Source organism: Cannabis sativa, chromosome 2, assembly GCF_029168945.1.
Source record: "Cannabis sativa cultivar Pink pepper isolate KNU-18-1 chromosome 2, ASM2916894v1, whole genome shotgun sequence".
Taxonomy (NCBI): domain Eukaryota; kingdom Viridiplantae; phylum Streptophyta; class Magnoliopsida; order Rosales; family Cannabaceae; genus Cannabis; species Cannabis sativa.
In genome coordinates, this window is record NC_083602.1 from 70,537,776 (window position 1) to 70,549,567 (window position 11,792).

General features: G+C 33.8%; 1 protein-coding gene across 2 annotated transcripts; it reads left to right on the forward strand.

The window, feature by feature from the left end:
- The first annotated feature begins 294 nt into the window (after positions 1 to 294).
- On the forward strand, positions 295 to 2,567 carry LOC133035106 (uncharacterized). Of its 2 annotated transcripts, XM_061110830.1 has the most exons (6): positions 295 to 710; positions 1,197 to 1,389; positions 1,467 to 1,578; positions 1,720 to 1,920; positions 2,057 to 2,104; positions 2,255 to 2,567. In XM_061110830.1, the coding sequence occupies exons 2-6, from the start codon at positions 1,211 to 1,213 to the stop codon at positions 2,390 to 2,392; spliced, it is 678 nt and encodes a 225-aa protein (XP_060966813.1). In that variant the 5' UTR covers positions 295 to 710; positions 1,197 to 1,210; the 3' UTR covers positions 2,393 to 2,567. The 2 variants fall into 2 exon arrangements, with proteins under 2 accessions (XP_060966813.1, XP_060966814.1); XM_061110831.1 differs by having other exon boundaries at positions 295 to 1,389.
- Positions 2,568 to 11,792: the final 9,225 nt, after the last annotated feature.

Sequence of the window (11,792 nt, forward strand, 5' to 3'; positions counted from 1 at the left end):
GTGATATATAATTTTATTACTACGATATATTAATTTTCTGTACTACGATATATCTAATACTGCTGTATATATTTAAATGATCTAATATATTTATTTGTTTTTGTTACAATATAATAATATGCAATACTAAAAAAATTATGTAACTTAATTTTGTTATTATATATATTTTTTTAAAAAAATATGTGATAAATCTATTTTTATAATTTTTATTAGCTAATTTATTAGATTTGGCTATTTTCTTAATTTTTTTAAAAAGTACACATTTACTAACTTAGTTACTAAATTTAGTTTTGCATCTCAAGCCTTTTTTCTTTTTTATATTTTTTTGATTAGAAGAGAAACTTTATTGAAAACAAACTAGGCAAACATAGTGACCACAGTACTACATTGTTTTTCTAGTCTATAGCCCAACGGGCAAGGGCATCCGCGCGCCACAAGATTGTCAGATCTCGGTATAGCCACTACACAAACAGACCTAAACTCCTTAAAACCATCAACACAGTCTTTGAAGAGGGGATAGGATCCACACTCAAAAGGTACAGAGCCAACCTCAATCATCACTAGCTAGATATATAGAGAGATAATACATAGATAGCTAGATATATATAGCTCATTGGTACGGCAGCAGTCACTAGCCCTTGCCTCAATCATCACACATTGTAACAAAACTTTCTTCACGTACGCGATTCAAACCGTAGTAGCTACCTCTGGTACGTATATATACTTAATGAATTGTTGCAAATATGATAGATCATATATTTTTCTGAATCAGATCTTTTATACTTTGAAGATAATTTTGTATTGTGTTTATTAAATTTCAGTATAATTTCTGATTTAATTTTGATCTCTCATTATACGTACCATAACCATATATTGTTCTTTTCATTTCTTTCTTTCTTTATTTTCTTATTTAATAATCTCAAGAAAGAGATAATTTTTAATATATATATACACATATAAATTCTTGAAATCGATGATTTCTAATAGGAATAATTAAGCAAATAATGCATGGTTACCACCATTATATAATCACTCGTTTGTTCAAGAATCCACCAAAAAATTATTAATCATATTTTAATTCAACACTGCTATTAGATTTACATATAAATATATATATATAATATAAAGTGATTATATATGTATCGTCATCTTCAATATTAATTTCTTGTGTATATATTTATATATACATTTGAAAGCCAAGAAAATAGAAATGATGAGGACTAAGAGGAGGGCGGTGAGTGACGATGATTATATCAATTGGAAGAAGGTGAAGATTATGTTAACTGAGGCAATGGAATTAATAGATACGTCAATTGAGAAAATAAGGAAGAAGCTTGACGAAAATAATGACGAAGAATGGACTCAAGTGGACCAAATGATTGCATCCATGTAAGAATAATAATTATATCTATTTTCATTCCTGTCATGTATATTCTCATACTGATCTTTATTATCTATACATGCAGAACCGTCAACAAATTGTTCTCGGAAAATATTGGTCCCAAAGTATGGAATTATTTGTCGAGATCCCTTTGTAACAAATATGATTGTGTCTTGAAAGAAAGGATTTTAGGAAAGGTAATCAATTACAATTACTAGTCTTACTTATTTCTTAAAAACCACAAGAAAACCAAAATAATGTATTCGTGATCGGTCATTTTGCTTTATTTTTGTTCAGAGAGTTTTCTTAAGCAATATATAATCTGTTTTCCTTTTCAGGTGATTCCTTCGTTGGAGGGTAAGAAAAATGACAAGTCTTTGGTGAAAGAAATTTTGGAAGAATGGGCATTGTTTGAGATTTACTTAAATAATGTACAGATAATGTTTAAACCTGCGGATGAACTTGGACGATTACCTACAGTGTCACCAATTCTTCCTTGGTCATTACGTGCACGCTCAAAACATAACTTTTGTATAAGGGTAAGTAATAATTAATAACTTCCATTTTATTTCTTATATATAGTTATAATATATACAAATGTAGTACTGTCCAACAAAAATGTACCATTGTTTGCCATTATTAATCTTAATTAATGATCTTTTTTCTAAATTTCAGGTCTGGGGAAAATTCAGTTGCGAAATCGATCATTTGCTAAATGAAATGGTAAAATCGAATCAACCCTACTACAAATTTTTATTTTACATTTTATCACATTACTGTTATTATAATCAGGTGTATTGCTATTAAGCTTTTATATACATGCATATTAATTATAGTATGAAATTAATTAATAATTTTGTGTTATATATACAGAATGATTCATCTGAGAGACTACATGAGGATTCAATCAAATTTGTTCTTTTCTATTATGAAATGGGGCAAGCAACAACAGCGACAGATATACATACGAACAGAAGTTTAGGTATATTAAAGAGAAAGATGATACTGTAAAAAGATTATCTTCTCAAGTACTCCATATAATTTGTGGGATTTCTTTTGATGTTTATTGTGAACAGTTTGTGTTAGGTTGGAATAAATATATGTCTGGGACCATAAATATATACATATGTACACTACTATAGCATCATTGATTGCACTAATTTTATATAGTTCATGTTCTTTAGTACATTTTAACTTTTATGTACATTAAAAGAAAAAGTAAACCTCATTATAATGTTATAAATATGATCAGTAAAGTACATATAGTAACATTAAATTTTTATTGATGTCAAATGTCTACATCAACATCATCAATTGCCTCCAAGTATATTTTGTTGTTAAAAGTAAATAGAGTCAAAAACCTTTAATCATATTAATTAGCATTGTAATTTTACACTAAAAAATTAAAATTGTTACTGAAAATTTTTTATCTTATATTTAAAATTTTTCATAATTAATATACTATCAATTTAAATTTTATCAATAATTCTTTTTTAATAGAATTATTTCAAATTATTTATATTCTAAATTCATCAAAATTAATTATATATTGAAAAAACTATTAGAAACAAGATTAATACTATAAGATCTCGTGTTATACCTTGCCATGAACAAAAGACAGAGAAAGAAGAAGAGAGAAAAGAGAGAGAGAGAGACTGAGCTGAAAGAGTAGCTTCATATTATCTGTAAGGAGTTACAACAGCTTTATATACAGACCAAGAACCAAACAGAAAACCGTTAGAAGGAAAACTAACTAACTGACAACAACTGTAACTAACTCTAACAGAAACCAGCTTAGTCTCCTTTACACTCCCCCCCCCCCCCAAAACTTGGAATTGGTGCACGCATCAAGACCAAGTTTGTGACAAAACACAGCAAAACGAGAACTAGACACAGCTTTAGTGAACCCATCAGCAACTTGATCTAAGGATGGGACATGATTAACACGAACAAGTTGCTGGGAGATCTTTTCTCTAACAAAGTACAAATCTAGTTCAATATATGTTTCGTTCTTGCATGAAGAACAGGGTTAGTCGTGAGGAGAACTGTTCTAAGGTTGTCACACCAAAGTATTGGCGTTCGAGCCAATTTAACCTGAAGTTCTGTAAGTAATGAATGTAGCCATGTAAGCTCAGAAACGGCTTGAGCAACACTTCGATATTCTGCTTCACCGTGACACGGTTTGCTGCTTCTTGCACTGCCAAGCTATCAAGTTTGGTCCAAAAAAGATAGTGAAACCTGATGTTGATCATCAGGATCACTAGCCCAATCAGCATCGCTAAAGGCTGTGATATCATATTCTATGAGTGGTTTAAGATGCAGGCCATGGAACACAGTGCCACTCAAGTATCTCAATATGCGTTTTACAGCATTCCAATGTGTGGATAAAGGATTGGCCTTGAATTGGAAAACTTTATTTACACTGAAGGATATTTCAGGGCGGGTGATGGTGAGGTATTGAAGAGCACCAACTATCGATCGATAGAGCTGAGGATTAGTGACTGGTTCTCCTTCATAGGCAGATAACTTGAGAGTGCTGATCATTGGTGTAGGAACAGGATTAGCTCCCTCCATTTGAGCTTTAACCAATAAATCTCTTATATATTTGGCCTGAGACAAGTGAAGCCCTTCAGATGTATGTTGAACTTCAATTCCAAGAAAATAATGCAACTGGCCAAGATTTTTAAGTGAAAACTTGGAATTCAGATCACATATGAGAGTGGAGATAAGTGAAGAGTCACTGCCAGTGATGATTATATCATCAACATACACAAGAATGAGAGTGACAGAGGAGGATGTGTGCTTGATGAACAAACTTTGATCTGACTTTGAGGACTGAAACCCGAGTGTGTCAAGACAATGGTGCAACTTCTTAAACCAGGCACGAGGTGCTTGCTTAAGACCATACAAAGCCTTGTGAAGTTTGCATACTAAGTGAGGAGCATCAACAAGTTTAAAGCCCGGGGGTTGAGTCATATAGACCTCTTCCTTTTATTCGCCATTCAAAAAGGCATTGTTGACATCTAACTGTTGTAAAGTCCAGTTTTTAGTCACGGCAAGAGACAAAACAGTACGAATAGTAACTGGCTTTACAACTGGGCTAAACGTCTCTGTAAAATCGAAGCCTGCTTGCTGGTGGAACCCCTTTGCAACTAGACGAGCTTTGTTTCTGTTAGCAGAACCATCAACATTTAATTTTTCTTTATAAACCCACTTGCAGCCAATGGGGGTTCTGCCACTAGGAAGAGGAACATAGGTCCATGTACCATTTTTCTTTAAAGCTACCATTTCTTCAGACATAGCATTACACCATTTCTCTTCCTTTAGAGCAGCCTTTACATTACTAGGTTCTTGAGAAACTAAGAATGCTTTGGGCTTATATATCCCAGACTTTGCTCAAGTTTGCATGCTATGATTGTTAATGTGGGGACCAGGTGTAGGATGTTGCAAGGATGCACTTGAGCTTGGGACAATGGTTTCAGTGTTGCTGGTAGATATGGGTTCAGGTTGTTGAGGCATGTTTGTAGTGGAAACAACTGGAGGTACTGGTATATCTGAGGTAGAATGAGAATTGAGAGAATTCTCATTGTGAACCATATCAGAAAGAGCCACAACAGTAGCAGCAGGAGCATGATTTTCAACAGATGCAGAGGGAATAGAAAATAGAGACTCGACAGTATATGGGAGAGAATTTAGTGGAATAGCACTGGAAATGTGAGACTCAGAATCATATGCAGAAGCATCTGTTGAAATTGATGCATAAGGAAAATTTAATTCATCAAAAATAACATCTCTCGAGATGTACAATCTACCATTTATGTCTAAACATTTATAGCCTTTGTGGTTAAGGCTATATCCCAAGAAAGTGCAAGGTGAGGATCTGAAATCCAATTTGTGTCTATTATATGGCCTGATATTTGGGTAACAAAGGCAACCAAATACTTTCAGATTAGCATATTCAGGTTTAGTTTGGAACAAAATCTCAATGGGTGAGAGTTGATGAAGAACTGGGGTTGGCAATCTATTATGTAGGTAGACAGCACACCTAAAAGCCTCATCCCAAAATTTTAGCGGCATAGAGGCTTGAGCAAGCAAACTTAACCCATGTTCAACAATTTGCCTATGCTTTCTTTCAACTAACCCATTTTGTTCATGAGTTGTTGGACATGGGTGCCTATGAACAATTCCTGCTTGTTTAAGTGGTTCAGAAAAGTTCTTATATTCCCCACCCCAATCGAATTGGAACACCTTAATTTTCTTTAATGCCTCGAATTTTGTTTTGAGTAAATAGATCCAAGTGAACCTACTAAAGGCATCTACAAAATTCGTGTAATACTTATAACCATTGTGAGACAATGTGTGTGAAGGACCCCATAAATCAGATACAATAAGTTGCAATGGTTCAGAATATTCAGTGTGAGAAAACTTTGGAAAAGGCATTTTATGAATCTTGCCTAAACAGCAAGCTTTGCATACACTGGGATTGGTTTTATTACATGTGATGTTACAAGAATGCAAAACAGATTTGACCACATTATGAGAAGGATGGCCAAGTCTGTTGTGCCAAAGATCATACACAGAATCAACAGATCTATTACAGTGAGTACTGAGCCTAATGTAGGTGCAACTGGTTCACTAGTGCGAAGTAAGGCAGACTTTTTGTTGGATGGGTGAATTTCTGAACTGACAGAGAGTGTAGAGGAGGGTAGAATCTTGAAGTGGGTGGGATCAAAAGTATACAAGCCATTGTGGAGAGTCCCAGTCAATAAGATTTCCTTGGTAACCTGGTCCTTAACATAGAAAGCATCAGCATGAAACTCAAAGAGAACATTGTTATCAAGAGAAAATTTAGACACACTTAGCAAATTCTTAGTAATCTCAGGAACATGTAATAAATTCTTAAGAAGTAAAGGCTTATCATACTTATTAGAAGCAACACAAGTGTTACCATAATGTTGAATGGACTGTTCCATTTCCCACAAAGATTTGCTCTTGACCATTGTATTCTGCTGTAGTTGTGAGATTGTGCAGATCGGGAGTACAATGGTTTGTTGCTCCAGAATCGGGATACCAATTACTATCCTCAGCAGGTGTAGTTTGAGTCAAGTGAGCCTGCATTGATGAAGTTTGAACAGGTGTAGCAACTCCTGTAAAACTTTTATCAAATCAATAAAAGCAATCGATTACAGTATGACCGAGCTTATGACAAAGCTGGCATTGAGGCCTGTTCTGATTCTGAGCTGGTTTCCCCCCTCTTGTGCCACGATTTGAGCCTCTTCCAAGGTTGTAGTAGGATTGTGAACCTCGAGAGAAGTTACCAGTATAAGGTGCACGATTAGAAGGATTATTGGAAAAATTTGGAGGAGGAAAACTAGGATAAGAGGGATAAAACTGACCTCTTTGCGATACAGGATGTCTGAAGTTCATGTGAAAATGTGCAAGATTTGCTTCATGTTGCAGAAAAGCTTCAGGGGATACTGGTGTTGAGTCATCAGCAGCAAGATTAACAGACTTCTCCATTTCTTTGTCTGATTTTTCGATTCTTGACTCTGAGGCTAGAAGCAGAGCTTCAATTTCACCAACTAAGTATTCTTCAATTCGAGTATTTGAAGATATGATAAATGTATCATATACACTCAGTAATCCTTTGAAGATTGCTGCAATGTGATCACGAGCTGTCAAAGTCTCCCCAACCGAAGCCAACAGATCTACATGTTGCTTCACTTTTAACAGATATTATCTGAAAGGAGTTACAACAACTTTATATACAAGCCAAGAACAAAACAAAAAACAGTTAGAAGGAAAACTAACTAACTGACAACAGATGTAACTAACTCTAACAGAAACCAGCTTAGTCTCCTTTACAAATACTGTGGTATTATTTCTTAAATCTCCAATCAACATTCAGTTAATTAGTTAGTCTTTAACTAACTTAACTGTCAAAAAATACAGCTTACATATTGGATCCTTGGCTAATTATATAAAGAGAACTACTCATCTTATTTTTTAAAGAGAATAGAAAGAAGATGAAGATGAATAACAAGAGAGACACAACACAGTCGAGAGAGAAGTTAGAGAGTGAGAAATGAAGAGGGATATTTGAGAGAGAGAGAGAGAGAGAGAGAGAGCTGGAATTGGAAAATTGCATTGAGCAACATTGTCGATTATGTTGGCTCGGGTTAGTGAGTTAATGATTGTTGAGGGATTACACCATGGATGAGTACTTACTGTGATTATTTACTTATAGCTCTTAAGATTAATATCTCTAATTGTCAATATGAATAAAGATTCGTGGCAATACTTTGAAACTGGAGTATGACCAAGTTCACATTGAACTTAGGGTCGGAACCAGTATAATTATCCTATGTTGTTATGGTTGGAAGCTATCTAGATTCATCTGTGTTATTTTTCTGGCTTAATGTGTTTGCTAATTTTTTGTTCTTGATTTATTTGTTTTGATTTAACATTTGTTTGTTTAAATGTGATCTTGAAGCTAGAATTATAGAAGATAATTCCTATGTCTTAAAGCTAAATTTCCTATAAATTAGAGCTTGATTCTTCAATCATCAAGGGGGATTCAAAGATCAATTAATTTTTCACCAAGAACTCATCAAGAATTCATCGAGGAATTTTATAAGAACACAGAGTGAAGGAGGATGTCAATGGCTAGGTTCAAACTAGAGAATTTCGATAGATCAACTGATTTTGCACTATGACGAGAGAGTTTGAAGGGTATACTTGTGCACCAAAAGGTGGCAAAGGTACTCGGAGATGAAAAATTGCTGACTGAGAAGAGGCCAGAGAAAATGGCAAAAATGGAGGAGATGGCATACTACACCATCATCATGTACCTGCCCAATTAAGCTAGAAGAAATCTAATCCAAGAAAAGCCTGCAAAAGGATTGTGGAACAAACTAGAGCAACTGTATATGGCACCATCAATCTCAAGAAAAATTAATCTTCTTAAAATATTATACAGGTTTAGAATGAACTCTTCTCTTTCCTTATAATATTGACAAATTTAATGAAATAATTGTTGGTTTAGCTAACATTGATCATAAGATACACGAAGAAAGTCAAGCAATCATATTGCTCAGATCATTGCCAATGGCATATCAAGAAGTAAAAGTAGCAATCAAGTATGGCAGGGATGTGATCTCGTTGGAGGGTGTTGATGCGGTATCAAAGTCAAAGGACTTTGAATTGCAACTCAAGAAGGAGACTAGGAAAGAAGAAGCCTATCTTGCAAGAGGAAGAAGTCCAAAGAGAGAATCATCAAGGAAATAGGCAGGTACCGTCCAGATCGAAGTCAAAGATCAAAGACAATCAACAATGTTACCAATGTGGAAAGATTGACCACATTAAATGATTTTGTAGTCAATTGAAGACGCAATCTGATTTTAGATCAAACTACGATGACAAGAGATGCAACAAAAACCAGATTCAATACTCAAAATCTAATGATCATGGAAATCAAAGAAAAGACTCTACAGTTGTGGTTGAGAGCAGTGGATCAGATGGAAGTTCAGATGGGGATTATTTTCTATTTCAAAAAATATTAACAATAAAGAGTGGATCCTTGATTTAGGATGCACTTATCATATGTGTTCCAACCTAGAACCCTTCTTTGATTATAAAGAAACCAATAATGGTTGTAGAGTACTAATGGGTAGTGATGTTTCTTGTAGGGTTGTTGGAATTGGTAAGGTGGCTATAAGGCAATTCAATGGTAAAGTGAAGATTCTACATAATGTGAGGCATATTCCAGAATTGAGGAGGACTCTGATATCACTTCGAACGTTGGAAAATGAAGGTTATGGCTATAAGTCCTTGAATGGGAGCCTACGGATCACAAAAGGTTCAATTGTGATGAAAGAAAAGAAAGTACATGGGTTGTATGTATTTGAGGTTGAAACTGTACCTGTGGTCGAGGTATGAGGGAATTGCACAGAAGGGAGTCATTGAAAAGCTTCAGACATGTGCATTACCATTCTGTGAGACTTGTCTTTATGGCAAGCAACACAAGATCAAGTTTACAGCAGCTACTCACAACACGAAGGCGCAGTCTTAGAGTATGTGCATGCTGACCTTTGGCGGCCAAGTAGAATCCCAACACATTTGGGTAAACGCTACTTCCTATCTATTATTGATAATTTCAGTAGATGTGTTTGGACCTATTTACTTAAGACCAAAGATGAGTGTCTAGAACCATTTAAGATCTGGAAACCTCGGATGGAAAACAAAATAAATTTAAAGGTTACTTAGAATCGATAATGGTCTAGAATTCATCAACACTGAGTTTGATAGATTATGTAATGAGCATGGGATAACTAGGCATAGGACAGTTTTGAAAAATCCACAATAGAATGGAGTTGCTGAGCGTATGAATAAAACCCTTTTGAATAAAGTGAGGTGTTTACTTCTTAGTATGGGATTGGGAAAGCCTTATTGGGGAGAGGCTTTCGCTCTCGTTTGTTACCTTGTTATTAGGGGTCCTAATAGAGTCATAGACTTGAAGACACCTTATGAGATGTGTTATGTGAAGATACCAAACCTGAAACACTTAAGAGTGTTTGGATGTACAACATATGCACATCAATCCAATGATAAGCTTGATGCTAGATCTATCAAAGGAAAGTTCCTAGGATATCCTATAGACACAAAAGGTTAGAGAATCTGCATAAACCAGAATGGAAAACCTGAGGTGATTATTTCTAGAAATATTGTGTTTAATGAAAATAATTTTCCTCACTTGAAAAGTCGAGAAGGATAGTGTGTTACCTGATGCAAATTCATCTAGCAAGAGGGAAGATTTGGGAGAGTTTGAAATTACGCTTAAAGGATTTTAACCAAGTCATGAGAAGCATGACAGCACAAACACAGCTCCAAATGAGACTTAGGAAAAACAAAATTTGTCTGACTACCAGCTTGTTAGAGATAGAATAAGAAGAGAATTCCATATACCAGCAAGGTTTGCTGAAACTGATCTGATTACGTATGCTTTATCAATAGATCATTCATGTACATGGCGAGCTATAAGCATGTGCAACCTGGTCTATTACACAAGGCCCAATTCTTCGCCTTCTTTTCATGTTTTGTTTTTTTTCTTTTATTTTAATGAAATGATACTGTAAACAAAAAAAAAATAGAAACAATTATTACTTTCCACTTTTCAAGTAAAAAGGTTGTTCCCAATCCCACATTTAATGGTAATCCATAACCATTTTGTCAAATTTTTCTTATTCTATTCATTTATTTTTCTCTAAATGCATATTTTATTCATTCCAATGGTATTGTTTTCTATGTTATATATAATTCTTTGCAATTAACTTTCAGCATTCCAAAAGTTAAAAATTAAGAGAAAAAAATTATGAATAAGAAAATAATTAGGCTATTCTTTTGCACATAAAAAACAACAGTGGGTGAATGAGCTTTTTCTTTTTTGTTGGCTCTCTTCTCCTAGCTCCCAAAGTCTCAAAGAAAAGATGATAATTTGATAAATGAAGGATGATCCTTTTTAAAAAGAAGGTTGATGTTAGCTTACAGTTTTAATGGGATAGATAACAATTTCAATAAAATAATTTAATTTTTTTGTTGTTTAATTTTGTAAATTATATAATCGTAACACAATAATCACTACTACAAAAAGGACTATTCCCAACGGTTTATAACTGTCTTTTATACTATTTCCCAACGGTTCCTAAAACCGTTGGCTATGTGGGTGTCATAAAAATACGGAACTTTAAAAGACAGTTTATAACTGTTGGAAAAAGTTACTTTAAATGACAGTTTACAACTGTTGGAAAAATCACTTTAAATGATTGTTTATAACTATTGGAAAAAGTCACTTTAAATGACTGTTTATAACTGATGGCAAAAATATTATGTAAATTAAAAAAAAAAATCTATTACTATTTAATTTTCTTAATGAAAGGTTTAAACAAATTTTGCACAAAAATTTATAATTTTTTCTTAGATTAGTTGTTACACACAAAAATTTAGTAAAATTACAATTACAAATTTATTCTAACCTATAATTTTTACAAGTAATAATCTATTTTAATTCCCAACAAGATGAATTACAACTCAGGAGCAAAGAGCTTATTTATAAATAATTTGCTCAAACTAATTACAATCTCTATGACTTGTTTTCTCATTCTTAAAGTGACAAAATCTATTACAAATGCTTCTTTCAATTTTTTGTACAAGAGTATAAATAGTATACACATTACTATTTTACAAAGTACTATTTCTAGCTTTCTAAATATTATATACAAAGCTATTCACAATTGAAAGATAAACCTCTTTCTGAAACTTTGAATGCTTGCTCCTCTTGATCTTCTTAATGCACATTGAAACCTGCCCAAGATAAAACCAGCAAAGACACAAAAGAGCTATAGTGACAGCTGAA